The 21,747-nt window shown below is 40.9% G+C and overlaps 1 protein-coding gene and 1 pseudogene across 3 annotated transcripts in view; one reads left to right on the top strand and one right to left on the bottom strand.

Annotated features, from left to right (window-relative positions):
- ZZEF1 (zinc finger ZZ-type and EF-hand domain containing 1) overlaps positions 1-21,747 on the bottom strand; it is a 112,249-nt gene that overhangs the window by 80,188 nt on the left and 10,314 nt on the right. For all 3 annotated transcript variants that reach the window (XM_036033240.1, XM_036033239.1, XM_028534605.2), the window contains exons 2-9: positions 16,755-16,899; positions 13,212-13,406; positions 10,258-10,429; positions 9,270-9,469; positions 7,634-7,844; positions 6,734-6,850; positions 5,390-5,568; positions 3,763-3,861 (exon numbers count right to left, since the gene is read on the bottom strand). In XM_036033240.1, coding sequence (XP_035889133.1) covers positions 3,763-3,861; positions 5,390-5,568; positions 6,734-6,850; positions 7,634-7,844; positions 9,270-9,469; positions 10,258-10,429; positions 13,212-13,406; positions 16,755-16,899 — 1,318 coding nt within the window. The remainder of the gene's footprint in view (positions 1-3,762; positions 3,862-5,389; positions 5,569-6,733; positions 6,851-7,633; positions 7,845-9,269; positions 9,470-10,257; positions 10,430-13,211; positions 13,407-16,754; positions 16,900-21,747) is intronic.
- Positions 10,579-11,541, top strand: LOC114515285 (annotated as a pseudogene).

Below are 21,747 nucleotides of genomic sequence, written 5' to 3'. Positions count from 1 at the left end.
TAGAAACAAAAAAGTTTACAAAAACTGTGACTTTAATTCAGAGACAAAAGACTGGACAGTCAATCATCTTTCGGCGCCATTCCTAAAACCATGACTGATGTTGGACCCAGCTGACAAAGGCAAGCAGACTTAGCAGCCAAAAGAGGGATTAGACAGCTTTTAGAACACTTTGTTAGGAAAGATCGTAAAAGACTTAGAAGCGAAAAGATTGCTGGGTGTTCTGTGCAGCACCCGCTTTGGGTTACCTCTACCTTTCGTTGTTTCTGGGCCATTTTACGACTGTAAACGGCCCAGAGTTTACAAAGTAGTTTACTCTGTAGACTAATGACAGCGCAAATGATTCTTGTCCACAGAAACAAAACTTGAGTTTTATGGAAATGCAGCCGGTTATTCTTTATGAATGCTGACCAATTCTGGATGGGTGTGTAAATTCCTGCAGCATTCTTATTGGTCTGTGTGTATTTTATGAATTCTCCTTTGAACTGTGTAACATCTTACAAATTTCCTCACTAATTAATGACATGAATAAAAAGTCTGACATGTTCACTTTATATATTTGTATGAGATCACAGTTTACCTTTTTTGTTGCTAATTATCCTTTAATAATTCACAAAAAGTCTGCTGCTAGACCCAAGGCTGCTTTTCTCTTTGAGATGGTAGAACTCGCAGATTTGCTGAAGCTAGCACTAACCAACCGTCCTTTCTAGGACCATGAATTGCTCTCAACCATTCTGCTTTATCAAGATAAAAAGACTAAAACCAGTTTCATGTTTCTTATTTCATTATACTGAGTTCAATAAAGAAACACTTGTAAAGTTGAATGTCCACAAAATAACATGCAAAATTTGTTACCAACACCAAGAAAATTTAATCCAAAGGAACGTTTATAATTCACAGAGATTAGCTATTATATGATCTAGTTCTATCAGATAGTAATTCTGCAATTTTAATAAAACATATAGCCATAAAAGTCATACAAATTCCACTCAACAGTAATACTAAAAACTACATCAATTATTAAACTGTCACTTTCCCAGGAGTCTGGATGCCTCTATCTAATCAAATCTGCTGTAAAGGCTGAGATACTACCTAGAAATTAACTAATTAGCACTTTTAATTAGTCTCAAAGTAGCTGAAACAATATAAACTTTAAGTCAAAAGAATTAGACTCTTTTTAAATAACATTGCCACCAAACGCACATTTAAGCACTTGGAAGGCCCAAACAAACAAACAAACAAAACAAACAAACAAATAAATAAAGCAAGCTTAAATATTAAGTAAATAAAACCTTTGACCTTCCTTTTCTTGGTAAAAAACCAGCTCATGTGTCTAGTTATGATATTGTAAAGCTACATTTGTTTTGACACTGTGCCCCTATGCCCAAATGATTCTCTTAAAATGTCAGGAAAAAAAACAATCATAGATTTAAAGAATTTAATAAATCTGTTCCTTCAGTTATACTGGCAGCACCTTGTACTCCTTGAAAGCACCAGACCGGTAGCCTTGGCCCACAGGAGAGTCAGCCCTCTGACTGTCCGTGCCGGTTCTCTGGCGCTCTGGGCAGCAAGCGGCAAGTGTCTGGGACTGATACTTCCCACAGCTGGAGAACTTACCAGTGAAAAGAACTCCCCCCACAGAAGGGGAAGAAATAAATCACTCCTCAAAACCCAACAGTTCTGTCTGTAAGGACTTTCCCCTGTCCCTCCTTTGTCCTCAGGCTGTTTCTACAGTAGAGCAAGAAAGACCAAAACCTACTACGAGTTATAAGACACAGAGAGTTATGGCTGTGGAGGGAGTGGCCGGGAGAAACGCAGTCTCCTCCCCCATACTCACACACACAACAAAAATAAAAACCCCACAAACTACTACTAGTTCATAAAATCTATGCATTCCTGGAGGAGAGTGAGGAAAGGTAGGCAGATAAGACACAGGGAGAATAACACAATATTCAAATCAGATTAGGCATAGTCCTTTAAGACTCAAAATAGTGTTAAAACCCATACAGTGATTTTTAAGACAATGAAAATATTCTTTATAATATTATAATGATGGGTACACATCATTATAAATTTGTTCAAGCCCACAGAATATATACAACACTAGAGTGAACCCTATGGACTTTGGGTAATTATGATGTGTCAAAAGATGTTCACCTTTGGTTAAGAAAAAAAACAAACCTTGCTGGTGTAGCTCAGTGGATTGAGTGCAGGCTGCGAACCAACGTGTCGCAGGTTTGATTCCCAGTCAGGGCACATGCCTGGGTTGCAGGCCACGGCCGCCAGCAACCGCACATTGATGTTTCTGTTTCTCTCTCTCTCTCTCTCTTTTTCTCACCCCCCTTCCCTCTCTAAAAATAAATAAATAAAATCTTAAAAAAAAAAAGACCATTCTGGTGAGTCATGTGGATACCTGGGGAAACTACACGTGTGCGGGGCAGATGGTATATGGGAAACATCTGTATCTTCCTCCAGTTTTGTTGTACACCTGATACAGCTCTAAAAAAAATAAAATCTTTTAAAAAAAGATAGGTGGAGACATGGTTTGAAATGGTTATAAAAGTAAAAAGAGAAAAGATAAAATAAAACAAGAGAGGACTTTTAGTGGATGGTGACGACAGTATAAAAAATTTCACATATTGTTTTCGGGAAGTTTCTGCCTTGCGTGCTCCAGAGACAAAAATCCCAGTTCTTCTGAGAGTAAAGGGGAAGTGCAGAGAGCCTTTGGCAGAGTGGTCTTGTCTTTCCTGGCAAAGGGAAAAGGGCAAAGGGCTGCCACTGACTCCTCCCAACCCTACTCTGGGTGCAGGTGACTGAGCAGCCTGCGGTAGCCTTCAGCGTGGCAGGAAATGGGTGCAGTGAAGAAAATACATTAGCAGAGGCTGAGCTGCTGAGGAAGGACTTCAAGACGACAGTCTACTGCAAGAGTCTACTGCTTAAGACTACCAAGTAGAGGAGGTGCAATGGGAAAAAGCAGGTTTCCTTAGAGGTCTTCACTGGTTCTAAGAATTAATATGGTAAAGGACACAGAAGAGGGACCACTGAGAGAGCAAGTGGTCTGCATAGCTGTGAGGAGAGCCAAGGGGAAACCAAGTCACAGCAGTAAGTTCTTTTCAGTGTTTGATAATTATTGGAACAGCCCACCTTCTTTACTGAATTGGCAACATTCAAAGCAGAACAGGGAATAAAAAGGGGACATACACAGGCGACTAACTGGCTAGCCAACAAGATGGACAAGAAAAAGACTCACAAATGCTCCCTTGGATGAAGAAAACAACTTACAACAACTGACGCTGGAAAGTATATCAGTGATTATCAAGTTGACAATAGGGAAGGAGTGAGGCTTCCTTCCACATACTTCAAGTGCCAGACTGGACATGTTGAAAAATACCCTTTTCTTAAATTATATTTTCAGCTCTAGAGTGCACTCATCCACTGAGTTTCTTAATACTTAGAGATACCGTAATAGAAAGACAATGTGAACTTTAAAAAGGTGATTTTTTATATTCCAAGAAGAAGAATCCTTGCTTTTCAAAACTGAAGTCTCTCAAGTATCTTTGTTACAGGTGATCGACACCTAGCAGATTACAACCCAATAATAAAGAACCACACAAATGATTCAGGGATCCCTGCCAACTGCGGGAAAACCTGAAGTGACACCTGTACATCCTGGACATGTCGGACCAGGGCGAGCATTCACACAGCTGTCTAGCGAGCTGCTGTGGCCCTTTTCATGCACTCGACACAGACAGACCCACCACTCACCGTCCCTCGTCCATGGTTCAACAAGGAGGTTTTCAGGCCCCGACTTCTCTTCTTTTCCTTTGACATCACAAGCCTGCAGAGTCAACTGGAGAGGCTTACCTGATCAGACAAAAGGGAAAGAGTGTGTTAAGCTTGGGCTACAAAAGAAGTGAGAACTAGTGTGCACATCAGGGGGAATGGTATGCCTCTGGCCATCCAGATTGCTGACTAAAAAGTTACCCATTTACAAGTTATATTACTTCTCTGTTTAAGTTGACACCATCTTTTGTGCTTTCTGGAAAGACAACGTACAGCTTATCTCCCTAAGTGATTTCTAAAAGAAGTCTCTAGAATAACTGCTCATCAGAAACCAAGTACAATGTGAGAAAGAGATTAATACCATAGATGCGATGTGTATGGAGGTGGGAAACATTCCCAAAATACCTTTTGGAGCCAATAGTTAGTTTTAACTGTAATTACAGTTAAACATATAAGGGGGTCATCTTTTAGGGGGTTGGGTCTTGTTTCTTTAATACACCTCCAGAAGACTTTGAAATTTTAAGAATTATAAAAACCAACTTTTGCTATAATGATCAGAAAACTTTTCTTTTTCCTTTGTTTTAATAATATAATGAATACCCACCAGCATCTAATCCAACCCAGAACTAGAATATTACCATTAACGAGCATGCCCCCCAAGTAATCCTCCCTATCCTGTGCTCCCTGTCCAAATAAACGCTTATCTGAATTGAAAACTTTTCTGGAGAGTATTTTCCAGATACTACATATCACTCTCATCCAGCTATACATGCAAGGGGCCTCCTACCTCTTCAAAAAATGACCTTTCCAAATTTAGGGAGGAAACTTAATTTACAAGACATTAATCGCCTGACTTAAAATTTGAACATAAAATAAATGAACTGATATTAAGGCAAAGGTACAAATATGATGGTGGAAATATCACAGCAATGCTTCTACTGCAGGAGAGGATGGGATCCAATACTGTACTTTGTGGACAGAGACGTTAGCCCTAGAGGCTGAATGGCCAATAAGCTGTTTCTCACGTGCCAACTGTGGTCATATGGGAATAGCTATATGGGATCCCGTGTTGAGAAGCACTTGGAGGCCCCATCCTGGGCAAACAGAAAAATGCTAAGATGAACTACCCAGGAGGGGAAAGCGGTGGCAGTCATGTATATACATTTATATATGTCCTCCAGCCGGCTATCACAGGGATGCATTTGAAGACAAGGATCCTTTGCACTGTATCAGAGCTAGCTCCCTCTCTCCCCAAGATGAGAGGTACACTGCCTTCCCAACCCTCTTGGCCTACACAATGAGACACTCCTGTACTTCACCAAAGATGGCTATGACCAAATAGCCACCAAGCCAAAACGATTAAGCCAGAAAGTCCTGGAAGTACAGCCTAGTAGACCTTCATGTCCTCTTCCCTTGATGCTGCCATAAATGAACCAACTTCCACCCCCCTGCTCCCTACCAACCCCAGTGGAAGAGGATATGCTTATCCAGGAATTATGGTGCAACTCCAACAACTCAGTCCACAGTCTAGCCAAAAAGATAAGATGATGCCAGAAGTCCCACCCAGACAATGGTTTGCTGACTTGTCCATCATGCCTAGGTCATTTACCATATTTAAGGAGTAGGTTCTGCCTGACCGATGCCATGGACGAGATGAGGGACGAGGCATCATAGTGTGTGTCCAGGTGGTCTATCACGGTACACAGAGAGCTCAGCACTTTAGCAACACTTCCTCTTGCTAGTGCAAAAGCCAGAAGAGTCAGCTCCACTTCTGGAGTAGAACAGCAGCTATAACCAGAGAGCAAAACTTCATTTCTTAACAACATGAAAAATCCAGGTAGCTCAAACCAAACCCATGTAATTGATCATACTAAGTCAAGTCGGCCTGCCAAGTGCTTTTGATGTTTACCAGAAATACTTTTTCAAAATCCTTAAGATAAACTAAGAAAAGACCAAACCAACCCAGAGTATCAGATAATTAAATCTTCATTTCTGTAACCTTAATCTATAAGTATTTAATAACACTAATATCAATTTTAACAAGTCAAACTTTACAAACCAAAAATAAGCAGCTGCAATAAGCTTCTGCTATTAAGAAAGCTGAGTAATGATTTGGCTTGGCCAGAGAGTTAAGAATTTACTCCTTTAAGCATTGAAAACTTATTTTAGCCCTGACCAGTGTGGCTCAGTTGGGTGGACATTCCCACAAAGTGAAAAGTCACTGGTTCAATTCCTGGTCAGGGCACATGCCTGGGTTGTAGGTTCGGTCACGGGTCAGGCGCATGAGAGGCAACCAACTGTTTCTCTCTCACACTGATGTCTCTTGCCCTCTCTTTCTCCCTCCCTTCCTGTCTCTCTAAAAATAAATAAATGAAACCTTAAAAGGAAACATATTTTAGGTCTTCTTCACATCACACTTCTCTGCCTTTTTAACACATATTACAATGAAACTTTTAAAACCATTTAGATGCCTAGGGCCTGGTTTTCACTCTAGTACAGTAACACCCTGAGGGGTGACTGAGACAGAGCTAAGTGTCCCTGCACTAATCGAGCCTGCTATCAAGGTGCCCCTTCCCAGTTTTACAGACAGTCAGGCTTGTCAGGTCTGTGTGGAGAGGTAAGCAGGTTCTGAGGAAGGCCATGGGCTGGGGATATGCATGAACTGAGAAATTTTGTATTTTGGACTTTGGGACATCTGTTCTGACTGACTCAGAGGACTCTACCCTCCTTACCCCCAACTGGTAAGGTCAGGTGATACTGCTAGATAATGATGTTTTATGGGTAAACTATTATTTCACTTTCCCCTCAGTAACCAAAAATGAACCATTTTTACTGGGCTCTTTAAAAGATTTTACACACACACACACACACACACACACACTTAAAAAAAGAATTAACAAGTATACATGCCCTCTATTCCCCACAAACCCCATCTCATCGACCTTGATTTTACCTAGTTATCCTTACGAGGAAGCTGTCTACTTCTTCCAGAACATTGGGGGACAGGAAAGTTGAGCCGTCCATGGACCCCGGTGAGAGGGACAGTGGAGGCATGTGCTGTAGTGCCTTTCTAGAAGTGTAAAATGTAAAATTAGGACAAACCCAGGCAAAAATAAATTTAATAATCTACTAGACGAAAAAAATAAATCATTAGGAGCCTGTCTTGATTAATCCCTTATAACCAAATAGAACGTGGTCCACAACGTAAACCACCCCGTTCCCCACAGCAGTCACGGTGCTAAGTCATTAGTGAGGTTCTTTTCTACACGTACAATACCAACACCCCACCGTCACTGAAGCTGGCTGTTTTACCTTGCATGTTACTACTGGTTCTTTTTGCCCTAGCAGTTTTTTAGAAAAAATTTTTTAAGGATGCTCTACATTTAAAAATAAATTAGTTTTGTAGCCCTGGAAAGATTTCACTCATTAGTGAAAAAGAGCCCACTTTGGACCCTGGAGTCCAAAGACCTAGATTCAACTGATCTATCACTGCCTGGTCAGGTACTCAGGGAAAGTCACAATATCCTCACCTATAAAATCGGGACAATTTTTACAGGCTCATTTCACAGAATAAATCAGTAGATAATACACAGCATCTGGAAGTGCTTTATCCAATACAGAGTGCTATATAAATGTGAGGGACTGTTTCCCAAAGGATAAGAAACAGGAATGGAATATGCGACTACCTCACAAGAATAGAGCTGAAGGCATAAACAGGAAACCACAGGGCACCTGGGACTGAGTGGTTGACTCTCCATGATCAAAGGTCAAAGGCTGCTCAGTGATATCCCTAAAGGTTCAGAGAAGAATGAGTACGCCTTGGTGTTAGTGGAAAGCGGAGAGCGTGACTTACTGAGTGTTGCGCAGCACTGTCTGGACAAAGGCAGGGTTTGTCTCCATGGAAGCCGTCACCAGAGATGTCAGCAGAGACCAGTACCATATTGCAGAAGCGTCTGAGACCGAGACCCCAGACTTCTTAACTTTCTGAAAGCCAACAGCCCTCAGACCATGAATTCTAGTGTCGCATCCATCGCTAAGACAACGCTTTATGTTAATCTGGACATCTGTCAAGCACAAACAACAAATTCAGTATTGGATTAACTTCTTCAGCTCAGCAAAGCTAGGCTCCCAACTAAAAAAAAAAAAAGCAAAATAGTAATGCACATTTCAAAAAGAAAATTCTGAAAATATAACTTAATACCAGAAATAAATAATGTATGCAATGGAGCTAGTATATAACTTATCAAAAAAGCATGGACCAATCTAAGGAATCATAAGAATAGTGTATAAATACATGTATTTATATAATACATGTAATATAATAACGTAAATTTTTATATCACAAAGCTTCTTAGAAATTTATGAGTCTTAAAAATTAACACAAAGAGCACTTGAAAAATACTGATTAAATACATAGTAAATATATTTATAGAATTTTTAACAGAGTTCTGAAATTTGGATTTAGTTATAAAACAGTAGCTACGTCATAGCAATTGTAAGAATTTCTTTTCAATAATCAAGTCCAAATAGATGACATAAGTGCAGCTCACTTTTAAGAGCAATCATAATTTCTTATTTGGCTTGGAGAGAAGAATGTGAGCCTTTGAAAAGGACACAACTAAGAGAAAAGACCATCCCAGTATAAGGCAGGAAGCTTCTACTCCACAAGCTTAACTACTTCTTTGCCTAGGGGAGAGACACAAAGACTCTACCTCCCTAGGCCTCAGTTCCCTTGAGCAAAGAACACTTCTTTTGGCCCAGGAAAGCATTAGAAGAAATGAGACAAAACATGAAGCATTCCGGTTCCCTGAATGAAATAAGCCTGGAAAGAAATCACAGAATTGTGATTATTTCCAAAATGCTATGTGTGAAGCAAGGTTATAATAGCATAAAAATGGAAACAACCTAAATGTCCAAGAATAAAAGCGCTGGTTAAAATTAAAGCATAATCTTACAACACTAAATAAAGGTGTGCATGAATATATATGATAACACGTTAAAAAATTACAAAAGGGCATGTACAGAGTATTACTGTTTTTGTTAAAAGATATGTAGAGATAGATGTAAATATATATACATAACCCTACTTTCTATTTTAAAAAATGTGTGTAGGTGTGTGTATGCTTACACACACCTACACACATTAATACACAAATATAACAAAAGGTCTGCAAGGATCCATCCCACAAATTCACAGTGACAATATCCCTGAGTAGTGGGACTTTGAGTATTTTTGTTTATATTTTTCTAATTTTCCAGTAAGAAAGCAAGAATAACATATTTGTAATTTAAAAGGACTTTACACCTTTTCTATAACTTTAAAAAACACTGAACAGATAAAATAATTTCATGTGCATCATGAGAAGCAAATCGAATCTCCAAGAAAAACAGCTTCTCCACTTTCGAAGTCTTCCTGCTAAAAAGATTACTTCCTTCCTCCCTCCCAATAACCTTAGTTAGAACAGCAAGACGCTTCTTGGTTGACTCACAGAGCTGAGTGATGTTAGCATTTTCCAGCAGTGTCACATAGCCGGTGACATTGCTGGGAATGTGCACATCACGGACTTCCTGGAGATCGCTGGCATTCCTCCCCACTGCTACTGTCACCTGCTGCGGCATGTAGCTCTGGTCAGCGGCAGCCACTGCAATGGACAGGTGCCTAAGCACAACATCTGGCTTCATTTTTAAACTGGAAAAAATGGAGAACAGAAACTACAAATGTTTATATCAGTCGAGAGCTTGCAGGTTCCATAAGTCTCATCGCCAAGATCTTATAATTGACATTTCCCAAAGATTGATTTTCCTAAAACCAACTAACTTCAAATGCTGGCTATTAGTTTCATAGTCCTTATGACTTTCCCAAGTCTCTAAAATTCATTTCTGTTCAAGATTAATCTTACAGTCCTTTTAAGCTATTAGTACAGACAGAAAAGTTCAATATGAACATTCTAGCAAAATTATTTTACCTGGTAAGAAGCAAATTCTAAACTGCATCCAAAGAACTAAGGATATTTCCTCATCTGCAAATTAGGTGGCTAAAGGTTATCTCCTCTGTGAGAAGACATGACAATTATTTCTATTTCTACCAACTAAAATTAGCCTGTTCTCTGAAGGGATCCATGAAAAGTTAGATAGCAGCTTCAGGACTTCTAGAAATATCATGGTTTACCGTCACCAATTCCACTCCAGGATTCCTAACCACCCCATTCCCTCTTCCTCTTCTAAACTAGCCAACTTAGTTGATACAGATTTTTTTAAATGTACAGCAAGGATCTTAAAAAGTGAAATCACATGTTATAAGAAAAATACTTGTCTCTTGTGCTATTAATTTGCCTGCAGTTAGTAAAACACAGTTAAGTATAAAATATTAATATTCTAAATTTTTAAAAATAATTTTTAACACATTGATGAGATAAGAGAAAGAAAGCAGGTAATTTTCTTTGCCTTTCACTCAAAAATTGGTATCATACCACCCACCGAATCCAGTGTGAGCGGGCACTGCCATCTGACTGCCAGTAGGATGACGTTTCTCCATTTGTCATCTTGTCAATGTCTGCGGGGTTGGAGGATGTTTCTATATGAGCATAGCACTTTGCTATTGACTTGAGTTTATCCATCTCTGGGCTTCTAGTTAGGTCTCCAGGGCTTTCTGCAAGGAAAAACAGATTTTATCATGTGGCATCTCTCTCATAAAGGGGGAAAAGGGGGGTCATTTAAAATATCTATCCTCTTTCTCCAGCTGCCAGTAAGGTGCTTGGTCCTTCAAAGGAAGCTAACGCAAAGTTGTGGTGAGGCCCTCACTTCATCCAGCAACTAGCACTGTGCCAGGCAGCACTCACCTGCCATTTGCCCAGCACTCGCCCAGCACTTGGCCGTACCACAGCCTCCCTCTGAGAACCTGCTTGCATTTCCTTGGCCCTCATCCTGCATCATGATGAGGTGACAGTGACGGAGGATAAGATCAACACCTTTATTAAAGCAGCCAGTGTAAATGTTGAACCTTTCCGGCCAGGCTCATTTGCTAAGGTTCTAGCCATTGTCAACATCAGGAGCCTCATCTGCAGGTTGGACCTGCCCCAGCAGCTGATGCTGTACCAGTAGGAGGTCCTGTCCCCTCCACCACTGCCAAAGAAAGTAGAATCAATTAAGGAAGAATCTGAGGAGTCTGATGATGACATGGGCTGTGGTCTTTTGGCTAAACCTCTTTTGTAACACATTCCATAAAACGGTGAATGCTGAGAAAACTATATCTAACAGAAATATGCTTGGCACTTGGCCCTAGAGAAAAAAAAATGTTTATCGAATCTCTCCTTCTGAAGAACTCATACAAAGCAGAAATTGGCCAAGGACTGCTCCATGAGCTCATTATAGTACAGTACTTAAACCCCTGATATATTTGCAAAACCATGCCAAGAAAATGGTGTTTTATATAGTTTAATTTACATTCCTTTAATTATGAGTGAAACTTGTTAAGCCACTTGTTTTTCTGAGTATGAACTGGTCCTACCCTTACATATTTTCTACTGGGTCACAAGCCTTATCATTTTACATATTTTACATACATTATATAATGGATATATACATACATAATAGGTAATATTTATTGAGTGTTAACTGTGACCTGGGCATTTTTTCATATATGTTCTGTGTATTAATTCATTTTGGAGATGAGGAAACTAAGGCACAGAGAGTCGAGTAATTGCCCAAAGTCAGTGTTAGTAAAAAAATTGAGTCTGTCATAATATGTTACAAAATATACAAGGTCTATCCGGAAAAAGGTTAGCCATTGCTAATATAATGAGAACGGTTTGCACAACATCGATGTAACCTGGCAACCAAGGAGAGTGGACTGGAATGCACATGCATGAAAAATGACAACTTCACTGTACTAGTCAGTGGGGGCAGTAGATGACACTGAGTGAGCATGTCTACTGTGTGGCCATTGCATCCAAAATGACTAAGCGAGTAGAGCAACAAATCCGCATCAAATTTTGCATTAAGCCTGAACATTCCTCCATGGAAACTGCTCAGATGATTGACAAGGCTGCAGCTATGTGCAACTGATGACTGGCAGCTTGATCATGACAATGCACCTGCTTATGCATCACGTGTTGTGCGGAGTTTTTTGGTGAAACATCAAATCCCCCAGGTGACTCAGCCCCCCTGTAGCCCAGATTTGGTGTCCTGCAACTTCTGGCTTTTCCCAAAATTAAAATCACCTTTGAAAGGGAAGAGATTTCAGACCATCAATGAGATTCAGGAAAATGTGATGGGACAGCTGATGGAACAGTGACTGGAAGAGCTGTGTGAGGTCCCAAAGTGCCTCTTTTGAAGGGTTTGAGCATCACTGTCTTATGTACAATGCTTCTTGTATCTTGTATCTTCTTTAATAAATCTCTCTATTTTTCATATTATATGGATGAATTCCTTCCAGACGTCGTATTTTTGTTCCCTAGAATGCCATTTGTTTTTCACTCAGCTTATGATATTTTTTGTTATACAGAACTTTAAATTTGCATACAGTCTAATTTATTAATCTTTTCTTTTGTAATTTCTGAGTTTCCTATATTGCTTAGAAAGGGTTTTCCATGTTATAGTTTTTATAAAGTGGAACTATTTACTTCTAATACTCTTAAAGTTTTCTTTTTAGTTGAATTTTTTAATCTATCTGAAATTTATTTTAGTGAATAAAATGGGTCAAGGATCTAGTTTAATTTTCTTCCCCAATGGCTAACCAGTTGTCCTCACCCCACACATTACTAATTCATTTCGCCATCTGATCTGCAACACTAACTACATCTGGTACTACATTCCCACATGTACTGGCCTCTACTGAGTTCCACAGACCTGTCTACTCGCATCACAACTTCTGCTGCCATTGCTAAGTGAGTCTCTAGTGGCTTCCCTCATTTATTCAACAGCTACTCACAGAGTACCAGTTATGCAGCAGGCATACTTCCAGGCACTAAGGGTAACAAAATGAATAAGACAGACAAAAATACAAGTAAATAGTAATGCTACCACTTCAGATAATAAGTGCAATTTAGACCATTACACCTGCAAAGGTGATAGTGACTAGAGATGGGAAGTGGTGGGGGTTGGGGGCATTAATTAGAGAGATTAATGAGGAAAGTCCTCCCTGAAGTCACACCTGAGAAATTGCCTCAATGATGAGAACCAGTGTGTTAAACAGGAAGGAAAAAAGGAAGGAAGGAAGGAAGGAAGGAGAGGGGAGGAGAAGGGAGCAGTGGGGAGGGGAGGGAGAAGGAAGAAAGAGTGAGGGGGCAGTTCACATTCTTATGTGACAAGCAGTCACTATTATACTTTAAGAAAAGAAAGGCAGGGAGGAGTGGTTCATCCCCTCACTAAACACTGCTATTGAAAGAAATGGTGATAGAGCATTTTCAGGACAACCCCTCACAAACACGTACCCTTTTCTTTTTGTACCAGCTCATCCAGAGACTCCTTCAGAACAGAAGCCCTCATGGTGCACATGTTGTTGCAGTGGTCCAGCATGGGGTACGGGATGGCCACGCTAGAGAGCCGATTGCGATGCAGGAAGCGCAGTATCATGGATGCGTGAACACCTCGGCCTTCCTTGGACTCCGAAAATATGTCTATGAAACCTAAGCAGACAAAATCCATTTTTGGTATTTCTGGGAACCCATCACAATAATTTCCACATCCCCTTCCTGGTGGCCTATCTGAATTGGCTGAATTAAAAGCAGCCATTAAGAATCTTCATTGATATTTTCAGCTTTAATCATTTCATAATCTAAACAAGTTTTTAAAGAAATGAACTAGTAGTAATCTCAATTTTAAAATTAATTTCATTTAGCCCTGGCTGGTGTAGCTCAGTGGCTTGAGCATGGTCTGCGAACCAAAGTGTCACAGGTTCAATTCCCAGCCAGGGTACATGCCTGGGTTGCAGGCCATAATCCCCAGCAACCGCACATTGATGTTTCTCTCTATCTTCTTCTCTTCCCTCTCTAGAAATAAATAAATGAAATCTTAAAAAAAAAGTGTTCTTTATAAAACAATAAATAAAATTAATTTCATTTGAGTGTAATAGAATTTTAGAAGACTTAGAACAACAATTACTTGTTTCAATCCAAACTACAAAAACTTTTTATAAGCATTTAAATTCTAACCAGAAGTTTTTAAAGAAGTTTTGCTTATAGAATACTAGGAGCAGTTTATCATATTTGAGAGCAAAAGCATTACAGCTTTTATACTAAACTAAAGAAGACAATGATAATAATAAGACCACTACCCTGACCACAATTTCTGATGGCATTTTATAGTTTATCAGGTACTTCCACACACGTCATCTCCTTTGGCCCTCCCAGTAAGGTTGGGGAGGGGTGAGAAAGGCACCTTAGGTACTGGTAGCCTTGTTGTACAACTGAGGAAACTGAGGCTCAGGTGACACACCAGGACAACAAAAAAGGGGTGGGACTGGGAACATCCCCTTGCACTGCCTCCAAGTGCTCCTTCCACCAGTTTTTTCTTTCCATTGTGACTCCTCTGGACTCTGCGCCCTCCGTCCTTCCCTCTGGCCACTGTCTGGGCTCTAACCACACCATCTCCTGTTCACACACGTGCCCAGATTTTCTAAGTGGCTCCCCTTGCTACCCTTTTTCTGTCATCAACCCAAGTAATCTGACAAAAACACAAAATAGACTACATCTGCCCATTTTAAATCTGTTTAAGGTCCCCCATAACCTAGAATAATATGCCTTGAACTGAGGTGCCCAGGACCCGGAAGAGTGTTAGGGTTACGTGAAGAGAGGATGAACGTGGCAGCTCTCCCTGGAGCTCAGATACAGTTGTAGATTTGGGGAAATTTTTCTTTTTTTTTTTTTACTTTCTAATGAAATGTAACATACCTGACAAAAAGCACATGTACTATAATTGTATCACTTGATGAACTTTCATGTACTGAACACACCCATGTAAGCAGCACCCAAGAGCAAAACTCCAGAAGTCTGTAGGAGAAATTGTTTTAAGTGTAAATAAACAGCTATATTGACCTGATGAAACCTCACATTCACTTTTAAGATTAAATATGAGGCCAAGAAGAAATTTTGCGCTTGAAGCAGCACATTTTGATTATGCGCCCTACACAAACCCTGAAGACACTGGACTTGACCTCCCAAGACGTAGAAGTCTGTGCCATCCCTTGCCCTCCTGGTACAATTTTCCATTTGTTAGCAGGCTCCCACAGTAACACTCAAACCTCACACTGCTGACACTACACTGATTCGCTCAGAACCTGTGTTAAAAAGACTGATCCTTGTCATGGAAAATACTTTTTCATATGTTGAAACAAGCAATGAATTCTTTAAAGGTGCTGTCTCTCTTTTAAACACTAAACACCAATACAATGAGATACAACAAGAAAAAGTTTCAGTCTGGGTTAGAAAGACCAACTATGAGACTGAAATCCCATCAGAAAGGTGAGCTCAGCTTACTGAGGTCTGTCCTAAAACTGTCATAAAACAATAATTTCAACTTGGGTGCTGATGGAACATTGTGAGTAGAAAGTTCTAAATTATGGTCCTGCTATGTAAGTGGCTTGGGATCTGGACCCCAACTTTTTCTAACCTCGTCTCCCCCTCTTCCCAGAGTCACCCAGAGCAACAGTACACTAAGTATTAATTACCAGTGGGTAGATTCCCTGGTCTCCCCACTTTCCTCTCCTCCCAAAACATCTCTTTGAGGTGTCCAAATAAAGTTCCCAATGCTGCCACAAGCTGATAATGCAAAAGTGGGAATAATAGGTAAATGCCAAAATATAAGGTAGCTAACCATAACACAAAGCATAATTTCAACTGCCACGAGAGTAGGAAAAAGGTAACACATTTAAGTTACCTATATAACGTTTTATAAACATGGTATAACACATCCTCCCGAGTACACCAGAGAGGTCAAGGGCAATCCTATTTACAACAGGACTCTATCACACCTGCCTGCACCGCTGCCCCAGCTTGGCTCTACACCACTGGTGGCAAACACAAGGCCTGCGGGTCGAATCCTACCCTCCATCTTTTTGTATCCGGTCCAGCACCTTGTTTCTACCCAGAGGCAGCGCCGAGCTCTTCCTTAGCTATTAAGGAGTAGTCATATTTGTACAGTCGTAACACTACATTCAGCCCTTTGAAGGCAACCATGAGGCTGATGTGGCCCCCAGTGAAGATGAGTTTGACACCCATGTACACCTAGTATAATGACACCGAGTGCACAAAGTAGGAGACTAATAAACAAGACTGAGACTAAAAGGATGGTGTCCAAAGTATATTTTTCCTTTCAAATTTGTTTTCTCACTGGAAAAAGAGATATAATTTTATTATGATGATTTTGACTTCTGAGCACCCAAAAGAAACCATACAAAAACAAAGGCAAAAATGTTTCTATACATACAGTGTAGAGAAAGTATCACTTAATTTCAAGCTATTTTTATTCGTACTTAAAGTTCAAAGTGAAAGTTTTCTAAAAAAAACCAAAACCCACCATGTGCCAAAAAATGTGCTAAATGTGAGGACATGGCAGAAGCAAAAGAAAAGGTCCCTGCCCTCATGGGGCTCACTGTATAACAGACAAGACAGACATTTAACAAATAAGTAAGTAGCTAATTACAATGCTAATATGTTGCAAAAAAGAAATGCAGGATGCTAAGAGAACATACAACAGGGACCAGGAAAGGATTCTTGAGAGAGTGAAATAGAGAGATCCACTAAGAAAGGTAATCTCATGACAAAGGCTCATAAAAACAGCAGAACGGCTCAACCATCACTGTACCAGGGGACAAAACAGATGATCACACAGAACACTAATTCAGATCATGTGCCTTTGGAAGCACCTTTATTTCAGGGTGCCCACAAGCTTGCCTAATTACAACTGTAGTACAGCAAAGTTCATTTTGGCTCGAAGAGAGGGCTCTTCAGCATTTGGCACTCAGTTGAGGGCCCTACCTGGAACAAGAGAACAGGCTTGTAGTTGTCTGATGATGTGGCTCAGTTCCCCCTGGAGATTAGCTCCACTGGAATTCTTGAGGGCTTCCAACATACTCTCAGCGTCAACTGTACCATCACCTTCAGCATCAAACTGGGCAAAGGCCTACAAAAAAGAGATGCAAGAAAATAAGGTCTGTTCCAAATTTTGAAAAAATAAATTTTTAATAATTTTTAAGACCAATAATTGTTGCTATTGTTGGAAGATTATATATATATCATCCAAATAACAAATTCAGAATGGTAACTTCCTATGGTTTGTGGAATGTATGTATATAAGCATTACTACACCTATATATAATTTTATCATTTTGTCTCCCTTTCCAGAGAGTATACTCCCCTCCCGAATTTTCAGAGGAGAGTACACTCCTCTGAGATTTTCTATTCAAAAAATTATTTCTGAATATTTTTTTCAGAAATTATTCTGAAAAATAATTTCAGAAGAAAGCAACCAATGCAAAAAATTTCACCTGGTTATAAAGTGCCAAATACAAGCTAGAATTAGAGAGAACTGGCTTAGGGTAACCCTGCCGCTTTAGATGGGCTTTCCCTTTTAAACACTCTTCTCACACGAGAGCTAATGATTTATCTACGTCACAGCCCTGTTTTCACTGACCTATAACCACAATCTGACTTGCTCCCTACACATGTTAGGGTCATCTGGGGAACTGGGTACAGCATGGGATTTGCTGTGACTTCTGTTCTGTCACTAACTGACTATGTGATTTTATACATATTTCTTTACCTCCTTAAGCCTTAGCTTCTTGTTCTGAAAGATGGAGCAAACATTACCAAACTCACAGGCTGCTGCCTGGATTAAGTAACAGGTGGAAGCACAGCAGCAGTGCAAGTGTTCCCCTTCTCCTTTCCGACCTGCAGTGTCACCCCCACATTACTCCTGACCCCATTCCCTCTCACATCCATAGTAAGGCTTCCCTCAATTAGCAACTTCCCCTCTCCCCAGGGCTCAAATCCTCCCTCATCAATGGCTTCTTTCCTTCTGCTGATACACGTACTCACAGACATCCCTCATCAGGAAACACTAGGAGTCTTCTGCCCTCTTTTCTAAGTAATCCCTCTCTTCCTTCAAATGCCTGCTCCTTTTCCTTATTTTCCTCCTTCGTGACGTATGGAACTGTCCCAGAGATTTCATGACTGACGCAAATAGCCCTATTTCCATCACAGACCTCTGAACAATGCAATGTTTCATGGGAACATAGACAACCCCTTAGTTTGGGTCCAAAAACCAAGGATATAAATGCAGGATGTGGGGACAGAGGTTGGAAACAACATGTGAAAGAAGATCTCAGTATTTTTTGCCTCTACGCAAGGTAACAAGATAATCCAAAAAGTTAATAGGGCCAAAGGCTATATTAATAAGGTACGATGTTCTAAAGGAGAGAAGATATCCCAATCTTTTCTGACTATAACCAATCAAAGAGGCTGAGTTAGTCTGGAAGCTAAACACCAAAAGGAAATGAGGCACAGCAGAGGAAAGAGACCGTGATGGGGAGACTAGAATTGCCCCGTGAGGAACAGCCAAAGGACATGGCATCTTCAGTGTGGCAAAAACATGACTGGGAGCGACTGAGCCTTCTCTTCAACTGTCTGCTGAACTGTCGTGGGAAGGAGCAGTTAAAATGAAGGTCACTAGCTAGAGGTGAGGGAAAAGCTCATCATCAGGATGAACCTGTGTGCTGTCAGTGGGGTATAAAGATGGATTAGGAGGCTCTGAGAAGGAATGTGCACTCCATTCCTTAAGGCTCCAGTGAAACAGCTGAACAACCAGTCATCAGGAGTGTTCAAAGAAGTCATACCGAACAAATGCATTTACCTCTGCTCCCTCCTGAAGTCCCACCAAGCCAAGACTGTAAAGCAATGTTAAAGAATAAGCACAAAGAAGAGATGATGATGCAACAGCAACAAAATTTTAGAAGCCAGGAAGCAGGGGGATGAGCAGTACTGAGTTGGCTGACCCAAGACAATGGAATCCTAAGCTGGACTAGGCAAAGTTGAGGAGCAACCTGCTCTACCCTGCAGGGCTCCAAAAGACTTAAAGGTTGACAGCAATAGGTACTGCTGAAAATTCAGGTATTGGTGTACAGTCCATTTTAGAAAACAGTTAGAACTGACTGGACAAATGCTAATCTTAAGGGAACTGAAAGGGTTTTTTGAGGGGAAATGGGTGACAATGAGATTGTGTATATTTTTTAGAAAAGAGTTCTTTTTCAAAGAAATATATAATAACGTATGAAATGAAATCACAAATGAACTATTTGTGAATGAAAAGATTTGCTTCAAAACAATTTGGAGAAAGTAGGTGGTGTTTAGATGAAATAAAATTGGCCTTTTTACTGGTAACTGTAGAAACTGGCTAATAGGTATGTGGGAGTTCATGCTACTCTTATTTCTATTTTCCTGTGTTTAAAAATTTCCTCTAAGAGAAAAAACTAACAGATTCCCAGATTCTCAAATCTTCTCCCCAATCCTGGCAGAAGCTAGGGTATGCAGCGGGGGGTGGGGGGAGTGTTTCTCTAGAGAGAGTCATACAGGGCATCTCTGCACGTATGTACAATTTTATCATCTCATCTAGGAAATACCAGGCATAGTGAAACTGACTGCTACCCTGAAAATGGGGGACTGATGTTTACATGCTAAATATTTGAGACTCCACCTTGTCCTAGGGCTCCCAGAATGCTGGCAGCCAGGCTCAGGCCCTCCAGGTGGGAGAGCTGGGCAAGTCTTCCCCGGCGCACCGAGAAGCCCAAGAGAACGCACCTACAGATACTGGCACTGGGGAGCTTCCTGTGAAGGGACCAAGCCAGTTCATCTCACAGTGACTTTCGCTGGTCATGAGCCAGACGTGTAGAGCATCCACTTTCTTAGTCCCTTTTTTTTTTTTCAGTTGTCAAGTAGATTTTCCACACTGTCTCTCATGACCTTGACACACCCGAAGAGTTACAGGCCAGCTGTTCTATGGAGCATTTCTCAGCTGGGATCGTGTCTCCTTTCCTCATGGTTACATTCAGGTTATGCACTCCTAGCAGGAGCACCACAGAGCTGACACAGTGATCTTCTCAGCACACCGTATCAGGAGTTGATCTGTTCCATTACTATTGAAGTTAACTTTAATAGTATGACTTGGTTAAGATAGTTGTCTGCCAGGTTTCTGCACTTTAAAATTACTATTTGGGGACTTCCTGCCAAGATGGAGGCATAGGTAGATACACTGTGCCTCCTTGCACAACCAAGATAGGGACAACAATTTAAAAACAGAATAACCACCAGAACAGACAGAAAACTGAACTGTGTGGAAGTTGGACAACCAAGGAGTTAAAATAGACACATTCATCCAGACCAGAAGGAGGGGCGGAGTCTGGAAGCCAGGTGGAGAGGGGTCTTGAGACACAAAGAGTGCTGGGACCAGGCTTGTAAGACCGAAGCGGGCAGACCTTGGGTGCGTAGGTGGCGGCTGGCAAACCCCGGCCGAGGGGTGGCAACCAGCAGACCCAGCAAGGCAGTGATTGTGAAGCAAGGCACTGTGTGCAACCCAGGATCCCAGTGCTGGGAAACAGAGCCTTGGGGTACTGACTGAAAACACCTGTGGGGGTGAGGCACAAGGAGAGACTCCCAGCCTCACAGAAGAGGTCCTTGGAAAGACCCACAGGGTGCACAAGCCCACCCACACGGGAATTAGCACCAGAAAGGTCCAGTTTGCTTGGGGGAAGTAACAGAAGGGACTGAAATCAGCAGAGGGCAGAGCAAGCGCCACTGTTCCCTCTCAGACCCCATCCCCACATACAGTGTCACAACCCAGCAACTGGGTTGCCCCACCGTGGTGAACACCCTGGAGCCTTAGGTAAGGCTCCACCCCTCATACATAACAGGCACGACAAGGTCAAAAGAAAAAAAAAAAAAAAGAGATGGCTCAAACAGAACAAATGAAAGCCCCAGAATCCATCCTTTTAAGCAACTGAGAGATAGCCAACCTATCGGATGCACAGTTCAAAACACTGGTAATCAGGATGCTCACAGAACTGGTTGATTCTGGTTGCAAATTAGACAAAAAAAATGAAGGCTACAATAAGTGAAATGAAGAAAAATACACAGGGAACCAATAGTGATTGAAAGAAAACTGGGTCTCACATCAATGGAGTGGACCAGAAGGAAGAAAGAAACAACCACACAGAAAACAATGAAGAAATAAGAATTCAAAAAAATGAGGAGAGGCTTAGGAACCTCTGGGACATCTTTAAACATTCCAACATCCAAATTATAGGGGTACCAGAAGGAGAAGAGGAAGAGCAACAAGTGGAAAACTTATCTGAACAAATAATAAAGGAGAACTTCCCCAATCTGGCAAAGGAAGTAGACTTCTAAGAAGTCCAGGAAGCTCAGAGAGTCCCAAAAAAGTTGGACCCAAGGAGGAACACACCAAGGCACATCATCATTACATTAGCCAAGGTAAAAATGAAGGAGAGAATTCTAGAAGCAGCAAGAGATAAGGAGACAGTAACCTACAAAGGAGTTCCCATCAGACTGTCAGCTGATTTCTCAAAAGAGACCTTGCAGGCAAGAAGGGGCTGGAAAGAAGTATTCCAAGTCATGAAAGGTAAGGACCTATATCCCAGATTGCTCTATCCAGCAAAGTTGTCATTTAGAATGGAAGGGCAGATAAAGTGCTTCTCAGATAAGGTCAAGTTAAAGGAGTTCATCATCACCACACCCTCATTATATGAAATGTTACAGGGACTTATCTAAGAAAAAGAAGATAAAAAAACATGTATAGTAAAATGACAGCAAACTCACAATTATTAACAACCACACTTAAAACAAAAACAAACTAAGCAAACAACTAGAACAGGAACAGAACCACAGAAATGGAGAACATATGGAGGGTTAGCAACAGGGGAGTGTGTGTGGGGGGTGGAAGGTACAGAGAATAAGTAGCATA

Source organism: Phyllostomus discolor, chromosome 8, assembly GCF_004126475.2.
Source record: "Phyllostomus discolor isolate MPI-MPIP mPhyDis1 chromosome 8, mPhyDis1.pri.v3, whole genome shotgun sequence".
NCBI lineage: Eukaryota > Metazoa > Chordata > Mammalia > Chiroptera > Phyllostomidae > Phyllostomus > Phyllostomus discolor.
Note: the sequence above shows the minus strand (reverse complement) of the source record. Positions and strands in the feature narration are given on the sequence as shown.